The sequence below is a fragment of the Canis aureus genome, chromosome 21 (genome assembly GCF_053574225.1).
Source record: "Canis aureus isolate CA01 chromosome 21, VMU_Caureus_v.1.0, whole genome shotgun sequence".
Taxonomy (NCBI): domain Eukaryota; kingdom Metazoa; phylum Chordata; class Mammalia; order Carnivora; family Canidae; genus Canis; species Canis aureus.
Window position 1 is genome coordinate 30,302,412 of NC_135631.1, and position 18,758 is coordinate 30,321,169.

Genomic DNA, 18,758 nt, shown 5'->3' on the forward strand with positions numbered 1-18,758 from the left:
ATCTAGACCCAGAAAGGTCCCCACACTCCAGTGTGCTCAGTTTCCCAACTCCCTCCCCAGGCAACCACTGTCCTGATCTTTATCACCTTGGATTACTTCTGCTTGTTCTATAAGTAGGACGGCACGATGGGTACCACGTCTGGTCTCCTTCACTTAGGGGGCCTTAGTTTTTAAGGGCAAACCTACTCGTGCAGATTAGTAGTATCCTCTGCACAAATCCAGTCCCTGGGGGAGGAAGTGGCACCGCCTAACGACATATGGGCTCAATGGCTACGGGGTTCTAGGTTGGGAGCTAGTTTCTCTCTGTATATTGAAAATAACATTTCGTTGTTTCAGGTTGCCACTGTTGGCGGAAGCCAGCTTCTGGTCTATTATTCCTTTAAGGGTAACTTTTCTCTTGGCTGCTTTTGAGATGTTTGTCTTTTTGTAGATTATACATATTTTATCCTAAATATATATATATGTATATATATATATCTGTATGTATATGTAGATTTCTTTATTCTAATTTGCATTTGTTGGGCTTCTTGAATCCATGCTTTGGTGTCTGATTATTTGGCACTGATAAAACATCTTACTCAGATTATTTCTGCTCCATTTTTCTCTTCCTTCGGAACTCCAAATGAATATGTATATGTATATTTTAGACTTTCTCATATCTTCCCTTAACTTTCTTTTGTGTCTTCATATAACACTCTGGAAAGTTTCTTTAGCTTCCTCTTCTGGGTCATGAATTTTCTCCTTACCTCTATCTAATATGATGACAAACTGTCCCATTGAGGCTTTTCACATTTTTGGTCATTGCATTTTAACCTCTATTTGATTGTTTTCTTTCAAATCTGTTATATTAATAATTTCTAATCTGCCAATTTTCAGACTTGGGTTTTTATCCCCTTGAACAGAAAAGCAATTATTTTGTAGTCTACTCTTAGTAGCCAGAGCCCAGTGGGTCTTTCTGTTGTCTCTACTGGTCTTGTCTCATGCTGTTTGTTCCTGTGTCTGGATTTTGTGTTCTGGACACTGTATTTGAAAAGTGATCCTCTGAGAAATGCAAGACCAAGGCAACCACTTTCAGAGTATTTATCGGCTCCTGGCCAGGGGCTTTGAGTCATGAACAATACGGGAGGACAAGGTTGTGGGATGAAGTTAATCCAGTTCCAGAAATTGAGATCTCCTGGGCATTGTGACATGCAGCCCAGCTGCTGTCCATGCAGGACTGGATTTCAGTTCTGGGCTAGAGTGGGAGGTCTAAGGCTTAAATCCTGGCTCTACTGTGGGACCTCAGAAGTGACTCATCCTCATTAAGCTTCAGTTTTATCACCTTGAATTGAGGTATCTTCTTACCTTCATGTGGAGAAACCCATGCCCAGACGGGGAGGTATTTCTTGCAACAGGCTACAATCGGTGAGTAGGAGCTATAAGATATAACCTGGGTTCTTCAAAGGCTGCTACCTGAGATTTCAGTTTTGCAGCTTGTGTTCAGGGGTGTATTCTCCCAGCACCTTGCTTCCCATGCACATAAAGGAGTCTCTGAAATCCTTATCATACTTACCATAATAAGAAGGAAGCGTCTGAATTAGGTCAGGGGACTGGGACGCCAGGAGAGGTTGGTACGTGGCAAAGGGAAGGAAGGCTGGAGGGCAACTCAGGGCTAGAAGAGCTTGTGGGGTACACGGAAAAGTGACATAAAAAAGCTCCTGCTATAAAGAGTTTACCCCTGTGCACTGCAAACAACCAAGAGACCAGCCTGTTCCCAGCTCGTTTCCCATGTTTGCTCCTCCTTCTCCGCTTCTACTGTTTAAGGGCTGTTGGCATCTGCTAAGCTGATTCTGAGACACAGCTTCTAGCTGTTATAGGAGCCCCCCCCCAACTTTTAAAAAGATTTTATTTGGGGGAGAGAGAGAGAGCGTGAGCAAGAGCGCGCAAGCTGGGGGGAGAGGCAGAGGCAGAGGGAGAAGCGGACTCCCCACCGAGCAGGGAGCCTGACTCGGGGCTCCATCCCAGGACCCTGGGGTCAGGGCCTGAGCCGAGGGCAGACGCTTAACTGACTGAGCCCCCCAGGCGCCCCCAAAAGGCCCTCTTCCATAACAGTGTGATGTAATAGGTAGACGGTTGGAAGCTGGGGGATGCCGAAACCAAGGGTGCACACAAGAGGATTGAGGAAAGGGTTGGTAGGCCCCAGTAGCAGACAACTTAGAGACATTATTGCCTTTGTGGGCCAACGACTCTCACAGTAGACTTTTCCAATAGAAAAGACACATGTAAAAAAAAAAAAAAAAAAGACACATGTTGGGACGCCTGGGGGCTCAGTGGTGGAGCATCCACCTTCGGTTCACGGGGTGACCCCGGGGTCCCGGGATCAAGTCCCACATCGGGCTCCCTGCATGGAGCCTGCTTCTCCCTCTGCCTGCATCTCTGCCTCTCTCTCTCTCTGTGTCTCTCATGAATAAATAAATAAAATCTTGAAAAGAAAAGAAAAGACCTGTCTTGGCAGAGGTCTACCTGCCAGTGTCCTCCTGGCCTCGTCACAGAGTCACTTCCTTATTAGAAAATATGTTTTGCCAAGAAAATACACTTCTTTGAGGTAAATGCCTCGGCATCTGTCCGTCGTTCCACACGCCAGTCTGAGAAGCTCTCACTCTGACCGCGGCGAGCAGCCTCTGTCCTCTGCAGCTTGTTGGCCACACTGGTCTCCAGGTTCCCTGCCCGACCCCGGTTCCTGCTTTCCTGGCCCCAGGGGTCTCCGGCTGAGAGCCAGGGACGGGGGAGAATCCCGGAGTGCCGGTAACGTCGAGGACTTCCAGGGCGAGAACCAAGGGTGGCCCTCTAGCAGCCCGAACTGGAGCTACTGCTGAAGTCCTGGGACCACATGGCATCTTTGATTTTGTTATGAAGGTGACGCGGGACAAGGCCTTCACTCTGCGGGGGCCCAGCCTGGAGGGAAGCAGACCCCTCCCTGGTGGTAACTTCGTGCCCATCGAAAAGAGCGCTTGTCCACCGCTGCGGTCCTTCCCACCAGCGCCCCAGGACCGGCAAGGGCGGAGGGGTCCACCCTTCGGGAGGAGGAACCGGGACTCCCTGTTGGCCCTTGCCAACTCCGCTCTGTGCTCTCCACGTGCACGTCCTCCTTGACTCATGAGGGGCTACGTGCTGAGGAGCCCACTGCAGGCTGAGAATGCGTCCCATACACCGCAGCCGCTGAACATCGCAGTCCAGCCTGACCTCCCCGAATCGTGCTCAGCCCACTCACGTTGGCCTTCGCCTGGGCACAGTCCTCTACGCAGTCTGTCTTACCATCAAGAGTTGAACATCTCCTGTAACTTCTCGGATCCTGTACTGCAAGTGCATGCAGGAGGGTCATCGTCTGGGTACAGGATGGTCATGAGATGCCTGTGGACCTTTGTGATCATGGGGCCGACTGGGGACTGCCGCTTGCTGCCGGTGCCCAGGGTCTGGCCCAGGAAAAAAATTCAAAATTCCAAGTAGTCTCTACTGAATGCATATCACTTTTGCACCATTGCAAAGTAGAAAAAAAAATCATCAGTTGGAGCATCCTAAAGTGGGGGCTGTCAGGAACGACGACATGACCTACCTTCTGCGGGGTTGAGAGCCCCATGGAAAGGACTCTCCTACTTTTAGGGGAAGGGGGTTGGGCCAGAACAGAGCATTTGTTTGTAGAGCAAAGGGTTAGCGTAGACATGAGAGCTTATGTTGGTTCGATTCTTTCCGACCAGCCTGCATGTTCCCAGTTCTGGCGGGTGAGGTCCTCTGTACGACGGCTGAGGATGGCACTACTTTGTCCTGTGGCTTGTCTGGTCGCTGCTCCACCTCGCATAGCAAAAGTGCTCAGTCGGCGCCCTGCTCTCGGGGCTCGGCCTCGGCCCGGGGCTGTGCCCCTCCCCCTGCCCCCTCCGTGCCAGGCCTGGGCTCACGAAGGTGAAGGCCGACCTGGGGAGATCCTGATCCGGGAGCCTGCAGCAGCGCTGGCGGGAGTACAGGCTGCCCTGGAGATAGCACGGCAGACTGGCCGGGGCTGGAACAGGTCGGGCCGCAAACCCGTGAGAGGGGCAACAAGGTTTGGCAGATGTGAGGGCACTGGGGCACGTAACCCGGAATAAGAATTCAAACTGTGGCCTTCTGGCCGAAGGGGTGTAAATCTAGATTTTTAGAAAAAAAGGAGTCTCTGTGTCTGGGAACCTGAGGACTGTCCTATAAAGAATTAGAGGCAGCTGTTGGCCTTAGGTTTTCTTACCTCGGGGCTTCCCGCCGCCTCATTTTGGGTGGTTGACTCTTCGAGGCTTTAGGAAGGTGTTTCCTCCATCCTCCCCATCGCTTCGCCTTCCCTCAGAGGCAAGGTGCTTTAAATAGCTGAGAGTCTCGGGAGCTTGCTAGAACTGAAGACTTTCACCCCCACGCCCTGAACGAATGGCTGGCGATGAAGCCTAGCCTCCGCCGTCCTGGAAGTCCTCCGTGAGGATCTAGAAGCAGGTGTATGGCGCGCACGGCTCCCGGCGGGGAGAGGCCACGGCCGCGGTCCAGGAGCCGCTGGCGGCGTTTGTAAGGAGGTGACGCAGGAAGGATGCGAGACCGAGCTCTGAGTGTCTGGAGTGGCCAACCTAGGAGAAACGGGGAATCCTCACCGAGGATGTCCTGCCCATGTTCTGGAGTAAGGGAAGGCAAGCGTCTTCCACATGGGGCCACCTAGGGAAGCGTTGGGCCTCGTGAGCCGGGGTCTGTGTCACCGCTCCTCCGCCCTCCCATGGAAGCGTACACGCAGCCAAGGACACGCATCCTCAGACGTGCGCGGCCGTGCTTCATTTACAGGAAGAGGCAGCTGGGGCGCCAGCGGGGCTCAGCCAGTGAGCGTCTGCCCTTGGCTTGGGTCGTGATCTTGGGGTCCTGGGATCGAGCCCCGCATCGGGCTCCCTCTTCGGCCCGGAGTCTGCTTCTCCTCCCCTTCTGCGTGTGCATCTCTCTCTCTCCCTCTCTCTCTCTCTCAAATAAGTAAATAAATCTTTAAAAGTTAAAAGCAAAATGAAACCAAAAGAGGCAGCTGGATTTGGCCCCTTGGGCAGGAGTTTCCTAACCTCTAGTCCAGCAGAAAAATGTGCTCAGGCTTTTGATTTTCTATCCGTCTCTGTCTCTTCCTTCTCTGTCTCTCCCTCTCCCTTCCTCCCTCTCTTCCTCCCTCCCTTCTTTCAAAATCACTTTTTCTTAGAGCGATTCCTGCTTTGCGGGGTCCTAGCTGAGGCACAGGATGGACATGCAGTGCCTACCTCTTCAGTTTCCCCTTTTTCTCAAAGTGGGCCTTTCTCAGAAGAAAGTGTTTTATTTTTTTTTTAATGTTTTATTTATCTATTCATGAGAGACACAGGGAGGGGCAGAGACACAGGCAGAGGGAGAAGCAGGCTCCACGCAGGGAGCCTGACGCAGGACTCGATCCCGGGACCCCAGGATCACGCCCTGGGCTGAAGGCAGGTGCTCAACCGCTGAGCCACCCGGGCGTCCACACTTGAAGTTGTTAAACATGGACTGAACTGCCTCGTGGGGCTGTGAGATTTCCCCTTGAAATGTTCTGAGTACTTACTAGAGGTTGAGAGAGGTCCGTACAGGGCAGGGCAAGTGGACCTGTTAGTCTCCTTCCATCTCCGGGGCTTCATTAAGCTTGGAATCCGTGCGAATAAGCTCTGCCTTGCTCTGATGACCGACGGTAAGCCAAGTGTTGGGCTGTGCTGGGACCCGACACCAGGTCTAGTCACCCTAGAATGTTCTTTAGTGACCAGACTTAAGAGTTCAGGGCAGGGAGCGGGGAAACAGTTTCTAGAACAACACATGTGAACTCGCGGCTTATGTGTTCGGGGCTGTGCTCTGGATGGGTGTTTGTGCATATATGGCCCTGGCCCAAGTGCACAGGAGGGGAGGCCACACTCACCCATGAATCCCCCACACGTGTAACCTACGACAGGAAGATGGGGCCTCTGTTCATCACGGGGCATGCTTCCCCGTCCTCCTCTGTGAGGCCCACATGCGTGCTAGCAGTAGGCTGAGGCCTGTGGGTCTTCCCAGTCTGGCTGTCCTCACGCTCTGTTTGTCAACAGCAGAGTCACAGTGACATGAACGTCACCGAGGATGTCCTGCCGCAATATCCTGACTGGACAGGGCAACTGCTGCGAGTAATTCCCGGGTCTAAAGGCTCATGGCCCCCGGACACCTGTTCTCATCGAGGGAAGGACCCGAGGCACAAGATTCTTGGTTGGCTTCCTCCCTATTTCTTTGGGCAACAACTTCTAGAACAACTTCTAGAAACTTCTAGAAAACATCCAGAGTGAAACGTCCTCAGGAGGCAGCCCGGGCTGGTGGAGAGAGCAGTGCCCTAGAACTCAAAAGGCCTGAGTTCTTGTCCAAACTCTCACACTTAATGGTCTGCGTCACCTGGAGAGTTGATAGCTTCAGGCAGGCGCCCCGTGACGTGGGGTTGGATGCTCTGCTCGTTGGGAAAGACCGTAGGCTGACGCTGATCAAGGCAAGGCCGGGGCCTGGGCACCAGTCCCTCCGGGTCTATCCACGGGCTGTGGGGGGAGGACGCCCGACTCCCGACCCACTCCTGCAAGCCACCTGCTCAGCTCTATCCCGAAAACGGGAGTCAGTCCCGCAGTCTCAGGCCTCCCTGGTAGAGGGCGGTATTCTTGGGGGAATTTCTGAATTTTCTAGAACCAGCAGAGACCCTCAAGGCCAGGGCAGAGCAAAGACCAGTGGGTCCTACATGAGGGAGTTCCCGGTGCCTGTCCCTCCTGGGGGTGCGGGCGGGGGCGGGAGACAAAGGGGCTCGACCTTCTCACATGGGGACTTACATGGTTTTTGACCTCTGCCTCCTGTGGGTCTCCAGGTGGTGGCTCTGAATTGCCTCTGTACTCCCCACGCCCGCCAAGGTTCTGCGTGATCTGGGTGGAAAGTCAATGCGCCCTGCTTTCCCCCGGCGAAACAGCAGCACGCGGGCACCGGTCTTAGGGAAGAAGGATATTTGGACGCATAGGCCTTTGCCCCGAAGCGCTGGAACTTCTACCCCAATGAGAACACCTTCCTGTTACTTCTGTAGGAGGGATGGACTCGGGCCCCCACGAGTATGGAAGGAAAACACGGGACAGTCCTCAAGGAGGTCGCCTCAGAAATAGGGACAACTGGAGCCAACTCGCTGCGTCATTAGCTGGGCTTCGGGACCCCCCTCCGGTACGGGGAGCCCTGGGAAGCTGGCTTAGCCATTTCAACTTCCTAACTCCTGTCTCCTCTGCCAAGAAGGGGGGCGGTGAATTAGTTTTAGGTCCAATAAGGCCGCGGGATGTGTTGTCAGCCTCCCTCCGACCACCACCCAAGCAAGAGCGTCGGGCCCAGCGAGTTCCGGCCGTGCAGAAGGCGGTTACCCAGACGGCCAGTTCCATTCGGAGGCCTGGGCCCTTGGTTAGCTCATCAGTGAGGCCGAAGGGGGGAAGGAAAGAACCGATGGGCTCGCCAGGTGCAGGTACCCCGAGCCGCGCAGAGATCCCGCCCTCCCCGGCACGGACCTCGGCTCCCAAGGCATGGACGGTGGCTGGCGAGACGCGCCGAGGACTACGCTCCACCTGCCAGCGGGCCCGTTGGTGTTTGTCACCGGGATCCCAGACCATTCGGAGCCACGGTCTTCCCTTCCTCCTTCTCTAGTGTTTCCCCAAAGAACGGCTACAGGAAGGTCACTTCTACGGAGCCTCAGACCAAAAATTAAGCCCCGGGTAGGAGGGATGGCCCAAGGAGCCTTCTCCGTCCGTAGTGTGGCTACTGGTCTGGGGAGCCTGGCATGTCCTGACAGAGAGACCCCCGGACTGACGGCCTCATTCCCGTGCTTCCAGAAGGCTCTCTGGTCCCCACCTGCTTCTACGGCAGCTCCACCTTCAGTTCCCGCCTGTACTGGAAGGTTGAGCTGAGGGTGGGCCCCTTCCCCGCTAGCCCACCTAGGCCGTGGAATGTCCCGCGGCATGTGGAAGGGGAAGGGCCCCTGCAGTCCCCCCATGTAAGCGACAGTGGGGGAAGGATAGAGAAATCGGGGCAGGGAGAGTGCAGTGGGACCGTAGCCCGGGCGCGAGGGATTGCTCGGGGTTACGGGGGCTGAGGCTCGGAGCTCTGGGTCGGCGGTGCTGGGGCCGTGCCTGCCTTCCCGACCACGGAGGCAAGGACCGGGCGCTGGGGGGCCGTGCGTGAGGCCGGGCCTGCCGTGACGAGGCCGACGCCTGGAGGGTGGGTGCCGCTGCCCCAACGGGGCTGGAGGGCCAAGGCGCTGTGGGCCCCAGGGACATGTCCCGCTGGGAGCCCTGAGCCGGGTCCTCGCTCCTGCTGTCCCCGGGGGCAGTGGGAGAGCTGCGTGTTCGAGATCCTCCCGGAGGAGCTCAGATCCCGACGATAGGCCTCGGGTAAGTGTGCGAACTGGGCATCTTGACTTGATCCCTGGCTGAACTCGAGGTAGATGTGTAGGACCCGTTGTGTCCAACTCCGTTATGGTTGGGGGGGGGGCGGTTGGTTGGTTTTATTTATTTTGTTTTTTTGTTTTCAGTTTTTTGGTCTTTTTTAGGGGAGAAAGGTCAGAGGCCTCACGCTAATCAACCCTCGGAGCCCTCTGGGAGACATCTACTCCCGAGACTCACTGAACAAATACCTGGAATTTGCCGAGAGGTTGGACTTCCACCCCTCGAGACGAGGCCCCTGAGCAGGTTCCTGTCACTCGAGGCCAAGAAGTCAGAACCCGATGCAATGTACCCCGATAGTCTTACCGCCTAGTGTACCCTGCAAAGCTGTGCACGACTCCCTGAAATTGAAGTGAAAGCAAACGTACCCACATGCTTCAGCCAAACATTTTTTTTTGCCATTTTCCTTTTTTATTCTTTTGCCCGGGTACAGACACCGACACAACAAACGTGATCTGGTTTTGCTGCTTTTCCTCTTCTTGCCACGTAACCACTTTCTCCCAGCAGCCACTTCGCGGCCACTTGGCCTGAGGCCAAGCCGGACTCCCAGACCCTATGCGGGTGAGGACGTGTCCCCAGAGAACCCCGTGTCCCGTTCCCACGCGCATGTTAACATCAGTTACCTCTGGAGTCCTCACTGGTTAGGGGCGATGATCTCCCATTTTCTAGAAGAAACACACGCGTCCAAATTTCATGACTCTAGTCCAGCCCAGTTTGTGGCAGGGCCTGAGGACGAGAGGAGGAACGCTGGAAGGGTGTGGGCTGGAATTTGACAGGACAGGGTTCAAACCCCAGCTAGAGCACCTGCTAAGCGAGGGAATTAACTTTGTCTCTTTGAAGAAACTGTTTCTTGGTCCGTGAAATGGAGATACCAGGGGGCCATGGGGAGAACAAACATGACGGCCACATACATAATGTCACTATTCAGTCGGGACCCTGGGTGGGAGCTCCTGACTCTCTGGGAGATGCACCCTCCCCATTGCACTGGCCTCTGCCTGACAGATGAAGGATTCGATGTTCTCCTGAGCGTCTCTGGATCCTCTTCCTTCCTACCCCCAAGCCAGGTCTAAGGACCCCTTCCGGTCCCCCCACCCCCCGACCTCACCACGCCCCCTTTGGGAGGGTTGGATGGGTGCTGGAGCAGTAAGAGTATCAGAGCTGTAGCCCGAGGAGACCATGAAAGGGACCGAGGGGAGATTAGCGGGAACCCAGATATTGCTTCCCTTCTTTCGTGCGATCTGCAGGTATAGCCTACGTGTGATTACAGGGGACACTGACGTGCTGCCTGTGCTCGACCAACCCATCATGCTCCACAGTGTTCTGAGCGTGGAAAGGTGAGGCCAGGCCAGGCCAGGCAGAAGGAGCAGCTTTGCCAAAAGTGGGGCAGCACGTTTTGGAAACGGTGGGTGGCCCACATGTGTGAAGAGCTGCCTGCCAGGAGGGGGGCTTTGCACCAGCTGCAGGAAGGCCCCGGCCAGACTGACAGTCCTGGACTTGGCAGAGCGGGCACCGGGGAGCTGACCCGCCGAGTTCCCAAGGGGACCTCTAGCTGCCTCCCCAGCTTCGCTGCGGCAACTGTTTCTTGAGCTTTGGGCCCTGCAGGCTCTCATGTCTAGAAGGACCTCAAGCCCGCCTTCCTGTCTTGTCTCATTGACTCCAGTTTCATCCTTCAGTAGTTCTTCATGACCTTGATCGTACTGTCTCCTCTCCAGTTTGCCCGACCCCAGCAGGACCCATGTGATCGGGGGCACCAGTAGGGTGAGCCCCAGCTTCCTGTCTTTGGTGGGAAAGGAAAGGGAGCCGGGAGCCGGGCAAACCAGGTTTCCCTCCCCTCCTTCTTCCCCTCTAGGATTTCGGCATCTCTGGCTTCCGTTTTCGTGTTCTTCACACACACAACCAGGGGGTGGCCTCTGCTGTGAGCCCTTCTGGCCGCCTCCGCGGTGTGCCTGGCATCGCCCAGTACCAGCTGTGCCGGCTGCTTCGGGACACAGGTACCGAGTCCCATCCCAGGCCAGGACCTTGGCTAGACCTCACAGCAATGGGGGCATTCCTGGGTCTGCTTGGGCCCCTGACAGCCCTCGAATCCGCTGACACCCAGTTCACTGTCTTGGTGGCAGGACAGGAGTTTGAAAGCGGGCAGGATGCGGGTAGGGAAGAGTCAGAAGATGGAACTGCTGGTCTAAACTAAAACACAGATGGGCCTTCCTGTTGGGCTGCTTGGAGCCCATGCGCTGCCTGGAAAGGGCATATAGTCCAGTTGTTCCCTAGGGCTGGAAAGACAGAAACCAGTCTTCACACAGTCAGTCCACCCCCCCCCATCCCCTGCTTGCTTCAGGTAAAGATTACAAAGAAATGCCCCGACTCCTGGAATAGGACTTAACTTCATCTTCCCAGGCGACCCACGGAGAGCTGCCATTTGGGCAAGTTGCTGTGGTTAGATCTATGGCACCTGAATTCAGCTCCCCGTGGATCCCAAGGGATTCCAGGCTTTAGAGGAAACCTCCTCCCACCCCCTCCGTTTAATGCTATGGCCCAAACTTAGGTAAGGCCCCCTTTCTTTGGTTCCCTATAACAGAGCAGATGCCAGGCTGCAGGACTTAAATTAAAAGCTGGGATATAATGATACAAATTAATGTAATTTGATAATCTGGTTTAGAAACAATTTGATTTCAGCTTTGGCAGGGGGAAAAGGGAAGCTAGGAGAGATCCAACCAGATGGCTCCGTGCATGGTGCCGGCCCCTTTGATATTTGGCAGAAACCAGGTTCCCGGCCCCTGGAACGCCATTTCCCAAGCTTGGACACATGACAATGATCTGGGGGAGATAAAATACTGATCTGTGGGCCCTAGCCCCAAAGATTCTGGTTTAGCTGCTCTGGAGGCATAGTCTGGCCATCGGGACTTTTCAAAGCCCAAGTGGTTCTTTTTTTTTTATTTATTTATGATAGTCACACAGAGAGAGAGAGAGAGAGAGAGGCAGAGACATAGGCAGAGGGAGAAGCAGGCTCCATGCCGGGAGCCTGACGTGGGATTCGATCCCGGGTCTCCAGGATCGCGCCCTGGTCCAAAGGCAGGCGCTAAACCGCTGCGCCACCCAGGGATCCCCCCACCCAAGTGGTTCTAACGTGCTGCCAGTGCTGAGCAACCGGGCTAAGGGCGCCTCCGAGCATATCTAAGTTGCTCAAAGTCCACCGCGGGGCTCCGAGGCAGGAGGTAAGAGAGCTCGGAGGATCTGCCCTGTTGGCAGCAGCGAGTCTACCTCACTTAGGGGGCACCCTGACTCTTTATATCGGGGCTGTAAACCCAAGCAGAACATTCCTACCAGACTGTTGAGGTGTGCTGAGTACGGGTGTTACCAGCTCAGCTGTGACACGGAGTCGGTCTTGGAGAGAAACAGCTGGCACCAGCCCAGGCAGGGAGCCCTGGTAAGGATCCCTCTGGACCCCTCTCTTGCTCACCTTAGTCTTTCTGATTTCCGGGGCCCCCCCCAGGTGTCCCATACCCTAGCTGGGAGGCAGGGCTCACTCGGCTCCCCGGAGGGCAGGGGTAGGCCTCAGAGAGTATAGCCCCTGCCCCTGATGCCCTGGGGCAGCAAACAGCTGGCTGTAGTCAGTCTACACCTGGAGGCGGTGGGGTGTGTGTGTGGGGGGGAGGTGAGGAGGCAAAAGTCAGGTGGAAGTTCAGAGATCAGACTCTTATCTGGGGGCTAGGGGCATGGGTGTGTGTGTTGGGGGCCCCTTGGCAGGGCAGAGGGCTCCGGGAGTGCCAGTTCCCATGCCCTCTGGACCTGCCAGGTAAGCAGTTGTGTGGGTGGTAGCCAGCAGCCTCTGGGGACCTTGCCACCCCTTCCCTGACCTCTTTTGTCGACAGGGATATCTTCCTCTGCCCCAGGGGGAGGTTTCCACGAAATGTGTCTTCATCCAACAGACATGCAGGTCTGACAAACAGAGGTGGGCACAGACCCCTGTCCACCCAGGGCACCTGGGCACACAGAGCGCCCCATCCCTGGGGTCCCAGAGCCCTAGACAGAACCAGCCAGCAGCTGCAGCTGGAGTTCCAGTGGGCTGGGGCTGGGTGGGGGTGGGGGTGCCTGGGGTCACGGTGGGGGCCGGTCCCCGGAGGGGGGTGGGGGCAGCTGGGGTCGTGGTAAGCCCAGGCTGTGGGGGGCCTCCGGGGGCAGCTGGGGTCGGGATGGGCTGGGGCTGGGGTTGGTGGGTTAAGGGGGGGCCCTGGGGGCAGCTGGGGTCGTGGTGGGCCAGGGCTGGGGTTGGGGGGGAGGGGGGCCCTGGGGTCAGCTGGGGTCGTGGTGGGCCGGGGCTGGGGGGAGGGGGGCCCTGGGGCAGCCAGGGTGGCGGTGGGCCCCGGCGGGGGTCAGCGTGAGCCCCGCCCACTGCCCAGGGGCTGACCAGGCCTCGGAAGCTGTCACACCCCCTCCCGCTCGGGCTCCGGGCCGCACCGTCGCCAACGCGCCCAAAGTGAAAGAGAAAGTGGCCCCCCCAAGGCCGGCCCCGCCCCGCCCGGCGGCCAATCCCGGCCTCGGGCGCCTCCCTCGCCCCGGCCTCCTCCTCGGCGAGCGCCGGCGGCCGCAGTCCCGACCAGCCCGGCCCCGGTGCACTCGGGGTGAGTGGGGCGGGGGCCGCGCGGCCGCTGGGGCCCAGGGGCAGGGGGCACGGGGCGCTCGGGGCACAGCGGGCCCGGGAGGCCGGGGCGACGGTCAGCAGCCCTCGGGGGGACCACGGGCAGCAGCCAGCCTTGTGACCCCGCGTGGCAGTGGCCTGGGCAAGCCGGTGACAGCTGGTGTCTGAGGGGGCCGGGGGGAGCCAGCCGGGTGGGGGTGGGCGGGTGAGCCAGCTGGGGGGGCCGCGGCGAGGCAGCCGGGGTGGGGGGTGGGGGGGCCGGGAGTCAGCTGGGGGGGCGTGGGGGGGCCGGGGGAGCCAGACGGGGGGTGGGGAGGCCAGGGGGAGCCAGGTGGGGGGGTGGGGAGGCAGCCGGGGCGTGGGGGGGGTGGGGAGGCTCCAGGGCCCCGGGAGGCCCCCGGCGGGGTCCCCGAGGCCAGCTCCGCTCCCCTCCCCTGCCCTGTCCCTAGGGCGGGGGCTCCCCGGGGTGGAGGGGTCAGGCGCAGGGAGCTCGGTGGGCGGCCCCTGCCCCGGGCCCACGCACCCCGAGCTCACAGGGGACCTGGGCCGGGGGCGCTGAGATTCCTGGGCGCGCTGCATTGGAGGCGGGCGCGGGGCGGGGCGCGGGGCGCCGGGCGCGTGCGCCTCTCCCCGGGGGACCTGCCTGGGGCCCGGCGGCTGGGGCTCCTCTGGGCTGCGCGGAGCCGGGGGCGGGGGGGCTCCGGCCCCCGCAGCCTCGGTCCTGAAGAGGGCGGGCGCCGGGCGCTGCTGCCGGGGTGGGGGCCGCCGCCAGATGCCGGGTGGCGCCCGAGTCCCCGGAGGCGCCTGGCCCTTTAAGGCAGAGAGCGCTCCTGCGCGCGGCCCGTGTGCGCATGAGTGTGTGCGAGCGTGAGTGTGAGTGTGAGTGTGCGGGCGGAGGCGGCGCGGCGGGCCTGCGGGGGACCAGGTGGCCGTGCGGGGGCGCGGGGGGCTCGGGGCGCCGGCCCTGCCCGCTGACGCGCTCGGCCCCCCCAGGACGGCAGCGGCGGCCCCGAGCTCCGGGCCCCAGGACCGCCCCGCGCCGCCGCCTCGCCCGCGCCGCCCGGGCCACCGGGAGCGCCCACTCCCATGGCCGAGCAGCAGATCAGGTGAGGGGGCCGCGCGCCCGCCCCGCCCCGCCCCGCCCTCCTCCGCGCCCCTGCACCCCCCGCGCCCCGCGCCCCCGCCGCCCGCGCTGACCCTGCCTCCCTCAGCCTGCCGGCCAAGCTCCTCAATGGCGGCATCGCGGGGCTCATCGGCGTCACCTGCGTGTTCCCCATCGACCTGGCCAAGACGCGGCTGCAGAACCAGCAGAACGGCCAGCGCCTGTACAGCAGCATGTGAGCCCGCGGCGGGGCGGGCGGGGAGGCCGGCGGGGGCTCCCCGGGGTCAGGGTGCGCGCCCGCGCCCGCTCGGCTCGGCTCACCCTCCTCCTCCCCCCTCCTTCTCCCCCCCTCCTCCCCCCTCCTCCCCCCCCCTCCTCCCCCCTCCTCCCCCCCCTCCTCCCCCCTCCTCCCCCCTCCTCCTCTCCTCCTCCGCTCCTCCTCCTCCCCCTTCCTCCACCCTCCTCCCTCCTCCCCCTCCTCCCTCCTCCCCCTCCTCCCCCTCCCCCTCCCCGGCCGCAGGTCCGACTGCCTCATCAAGACCATCCGCTCGGAGGGCTACTTCGGCATGTACCGCGGTGAGGCCGGGGTCAGGGCAGCCACCGAGGCCGGTGCGCCAGGGAGGCGGGGGGCAGAGCCAGGCAGGGTGGCCCGCTGGGGCCTGTGCGAGTGTGGACAGACCAAGGGGCCTGGGTGCCGGGAGGGCCACGCGGCCTGGCCTCCGTGGGGAGGGGAAGCTCTCAGCGCCCTCCCAGGGCACCCCCTGCCCTCGGGGCAGGTGGGCCTCTGCCCGCCCTTGCTGGAGCCCCGCAGGAGGAGGCCTCACCGCAAAGCTGCTTAGGAGACAATCCCCAGGCCTGGCTCTGCCCAGACCCTGAGCGGAGGCCCGCCACTGCCTCCCGGGCTCTGGCTCACCCAGGCCTGTGTCCTCCCCTGGGGCTCCTGCGCACACCCACAGCCCCCACCCAGTGGGAGCACCCGCTGACCTCTGCTCCCCCCGCCACCCCGGAGGTGCTCCTCGGGGAGGCCAGGGCGGGAAGATCACACAGGCAGGGTGAATGGAGCGCCAGGCGGAGGCACTGCCCCTGTCCCTGCCCGGTCCTGCCCGCCTGGCACCAATGTGGGTGAGAGGGCAGGACGGGGAGCCAAGGAGTGACTGGGGTGAGGCTTTGCCAGCTGGGAGGCTGGTGCTGGCTCAGAGCCTCCTCCGCTCTGGCCACCGACCTGCCTGCGTCCCCCGTGCCCGCAGGAGCCGCTGTGAACCTGACCCTTGTCACCCCAGAGAAGGCCATCAAGCTGGCAGCCAATGACTTCTTTCGATACCAGCTCTCCAAGGACGGGTGAGGGGTGCGGGCCAAGGTTGTGAGGGGGAGGGGTCCGCAGCCACAGAGCGCTCTGCCTGCCGACCCATCCCCCCTGCCTCCTGCACTCGGACTAAGGGATGCTGAGTCAGTGGTGCTTAGGCCCCAGCCACGTGCACCAGCCCCTGGAGGGTGGGATGTGGGGGGCCTGACCCGCTTTCCCTGTTACCCGAGGCCCGGGCCACAAGGCTGGCCCTTTGGGGACATGAGGCCCCTGGTCTCTCCACTGCTCTTTGCCTGAGAACGGCCCTTCCACCTTTCCCAGGCCCCATCAGTGGGGCCATCTGTCCGCTGGGCTCGGTGCCCACTGCTGGAGGGCCGGAGGGGAAGTCTGAGGCTGGCGGGTCCTGTACCCCTCCAGGGCCTCATCTGCCCCTGCCACCCCATTCCCCTTCACGCCCAGGGCAGCCAGCAGCCCCCTGAGCGGCGGGGCTTCCGCTTCCGCAGCTCGGCCCCCACCCCTTCCCCGCAGGCAGAAGCTGACCTTGTTTAAGGAGATGCTGGCTGGCTGTGGGGCCGGCACCTGCCAGGTGATCGTGACCACCCCCATGGAGATGCTGAAGATCCAGCTTCAGGACGCAGGCCGCATTGGTGAGGGGGGGAGGGCAGGGTCTCAGCTGGAGCCCCATCCCCGAGGGGAGGTGGAGATGCAGAGGAAGAGCCAGCAGGCCCTGCCTTCTCTCCCCAGCTGCCCAGAAGAAGATTCAGGCCCAGCTATCTGCCCAAGGGGGCGCCCAGCCCGCCATGGAGGCCCCGGCCGCCCCCCGGCCCACAGCTACCCAGCTAACCCGGGACCTGCTTCGGAGCCGGGGCATCGCCGGCCTCTACAAGGGCCTGGGGGCCACGCTGCTCAGGTGGCAGGCCGGCGAGGGTCTGGGGGCGGGGAGGCCTGCCCACCGCCCACCACTAGGGCACAGCTAGGTGACCAGCGGCCCTCTCTTCCCCACCCAGGGACGTCCCCTTCTCCATCGTCTACTTCCCCCTCTTTGCCAACCTGAACCAGCTGGGCCGTCCCGCATCTGGGGAGAAGTCTCCCTTCTATGTGTCCTTCTTGGCTGGCTGTGTGGCTGGGAGCGCGGCCGCCGTGGCCGTCAACCCCTGTGACGGTCAGTGCCTGGCACTGCGTGGGGGGCTGGAGGTGGAGGCTCAGGCGTGGGGTGGAGGTGGGCCGCGCGCTGACCCGCACACCCCCCTGCAGTGGTGAAGACGAGGCTCCAGTCGCTGCAGCGCGGTGTCAACGAGGACACGTACACGGGGTTCCTGGACTGCGCCAGGTGGGGAGGCCCGGGGGCGGGGGCCGGGCCGGGGCTGGGGCTGGTTGGGGCCAGCAGTCCTGACCACCGTCTCCCCACAGGAAGATCCTGAGGCACGAGGGCCCCGCGGCTTTCCTGAAGGGCGCCTACTGCCGCGCCCTGGTCATCGCGCCGCTATTCGGCATCGCTCAAGTGGTCTACTTCCTGGGCATCGCCGAGAGCCTGCTGGGGCTGCTGCCTGGGCCCCAGCTCTGAGCCCGGCGGCCACCCACGCCCTCCAGCCCAGCGGGACCAGAGTGGGGGCCGGAGCCCAGCGGCCGCCCAGGACTGAGCAGAGGAAGTCTCTCCCCAGCCTTTCCACGCGGGTGGGGGGAAGCGGAGGAAGGGAGCAGGGTCCACATGGGTGGTGCACCCGGGCCCCTGAGGGGCCCTGCCTGTGCCACCACTGGGAGCAATGTCTTATTTATGTAGAAAATGCAGAAACCTTTACATTCCTGGAGCCAGCCCCGCCACGGCTCCGCCCCGGCCTGAACAGCCCCAGGGACAGAGCTGGCCTCTGGGCTGGGGCCCCCAGGCCTGGGCTGAGCCAGCGGACCCTACACTCCAGTCTACCAGCTCTCGTCCCCGAGGCTTGGCCCCTAGTCCACAAAGGGGGCCCTGCACAAACCTATTTATTGCCGAGCACAAGTGCTCTGTCCATCCCTGTGTCCATCCGTCCAGCCTCTCCCTGCCGCTGCCCCTCTCACCTTGGCCAGCCTTGCGGGAGGATTGGGGTCTCCAGCCCCCCATTATTGAGCCAGGAGTCCGAGCGGGGGGTCACACTGAGGTCTGACCCCTCCAGGCAAGCCCCCCCCCTCCGTGGGATCCAGCATCCCTCCTGGTGGGCCTCTACCCCCGCCGCAGGCTAGGGACCCGTAGCGTGTGAGGTCTGTGTGCATGTGTAAATGTCTGGGGAGCAGGTTGTGTCCAGCAACCCTCAACTGACCTGGCCCTTCAGAGGTGGGGCTGTGTGCGGTGGGGGGGCACTGCTGGCCTTACCCACACAGCGGGCAATGTGTGTGTGTTTGTGCTGTGTGCGCCCTAGGCTCCCCTCTGACCCCATCCAGGAACTTATTTTTCCAGCCTGGTTCTTGCTGCACCTTGGCAGACCCCTCTCCTGAGACCCCCTGACCTTGGGTCCAGGATTGGCCAGTAGGGAGGGCAGGCATGAGGACCAGTATGGAGCCTGGGGGTGCCTACCCCCTCCGCCCTGCCTGGGCCCACCGTACTCTCTGGGCCTCTGCAGAAGGGCTCTGACCACACTCCGTAAACTCTGCCCTCCCTCCCGGGACCCGCCCTCTTTTGTGGATGTTGTGAGCCAAAGCAGGCCTGCCCCCTGCCCCCTGCCCCCCAACCCCCCCCCCCCCCCCGCCCCAGGCCACGTGATTGTATTGGTGATTGATCCTGATGTGCTGGTGCTGTGTACCCCACCTGGGCTCCGTCCTCCTCGGAGGCCCCTTCCGGTGACACTACCTGGGGCTCGGGCCCGGCCCCGCAGTTCACGGTTGTTCCTGGGAGCGTCCTCTCCCACCACATCTGTACCTTGGAAGCTGCTGCTGCTGCTTACAGAATTATATTTTTTCTTTTGAAGAGTTTTAAGAAGTTGTAACTTTTTGTGTCTTGTCTTGTGAGAAGATAAATAAATATTCTAAGTAGATGGCGTCTCTCTGAGATCCACTGGGGGCAGGGGTGGGGTGGGGTGGGGGTGCTCCTCGGAACCGGCTCCCTGCCCTGCTCGCCGACCTCCGTCCATCCACCCGCGGACCCGCCCCGACCTGGGGGAGGGCCTGGGCCCCCCGATCCCCTCGGCGGCGGGATCGGAGGTGCGGGACGGCGGCCCCCTTCCCACCGCCCCCGACGCAACCGTCCTGGGGCCCCAC

General features: G+C 61.0%; 2 protein-coding genes across 13 annotated transcripts; both read left to right on the plus strand.

Moving 5' to 3' along the window:
- Positions 1-613: 613 nt before the first annotated feature.
- On the plus strand, positions 614-12,576 carry LOC144292826 (putative inactive 1-aminocyclopropane-1-carboxylate synthase-like protein 2). Of its 10 annotated transcripts, XR_013360223.1 has the most exons (8): positions 614-1,404; positions 7,097-7,227; positions 7,511-9,823; positions 10,202-10,247; positions 10,339-10,480; positions 11,539-11,701; positions 11,800-11,913; positions 12,359-12,576. XR_013360223.1 is itself a non-coding variant. In XM_077863679.1 (6 exons), the coding sequence occupies exons 3-6, from the start codon at positions 9,666-9,668 to the stop codon at positions 11,829-11,831; spliced, it is 381 nt and encodes a 126-aa protein (XP_077719805.1). In that variant the 5' UTR covers positions 615-1,404; positions 7,097-7,227; positions 7,511-9,665; the 3' UTR covers positions 11,832-12,576. The 10 variants fall into 10 exon arrangements, 2 of the variants coding, with proteins under 2 accessions (XP_077719805.1, XP_077719806.1); XR_013360222.1 differs by having other exon boundaries at positions 11,539-11,913; XR_013360226.1 differs by lacking the exon at positions 11,539-11,701 and having other exon boundaries at positions 615-1,404; positions 11,797-11,913.
- A 501-nt stretch (positions 12,577-13,077) lies between these two features.
- Positions 13,078-18,535, plus strand: SLC25A22 (solute carrier family 25 member 22). Of its 3 annotated transcripts, none has more exons than XM_077863676.1 (10): positions 13,078-13,108; positions 14,119-14,231; positions 14,337-14,462; positions 14,748-14,803; positions 15,475-15,565; positions 15,990-16,177; positions 16,275-16,440; positions 16,538-16,692; positions 16,785-16,860; positions 16,941-18,535. In XM_077863676.1, the coding sequence occupies exons 2-10, from the start codon at positions 14,212-14,214 to the stop codon at positions 17,092-17,094; spliced, it is 1,032 nt and encodes a 343-aa protein (XP_077719802.1). In that variant the 5' UTR covers positions 13,078-13,108; positions 14,119-14,211; the 3' UTR covers positions 17,095-18,535. The 3 variants fall into 3 exon arrangements, with proteins under 3 accessions (XP_077719802.1, XP_077719803.1, XP_077719804.1); XM_077863677.1 differs by having other exon boundaries at positions 13,090-13,108; positions 16,059-16,177; XM_077863678.1 differs by lacking the exons at positions 13,078-13,108; positions 14,119-14,231 and having other exon boundaries at positions 14,377-14,462; positions 16,034-16,177.
- Positions 18,536-18,758: the final 223 nt, after the last annotated feature.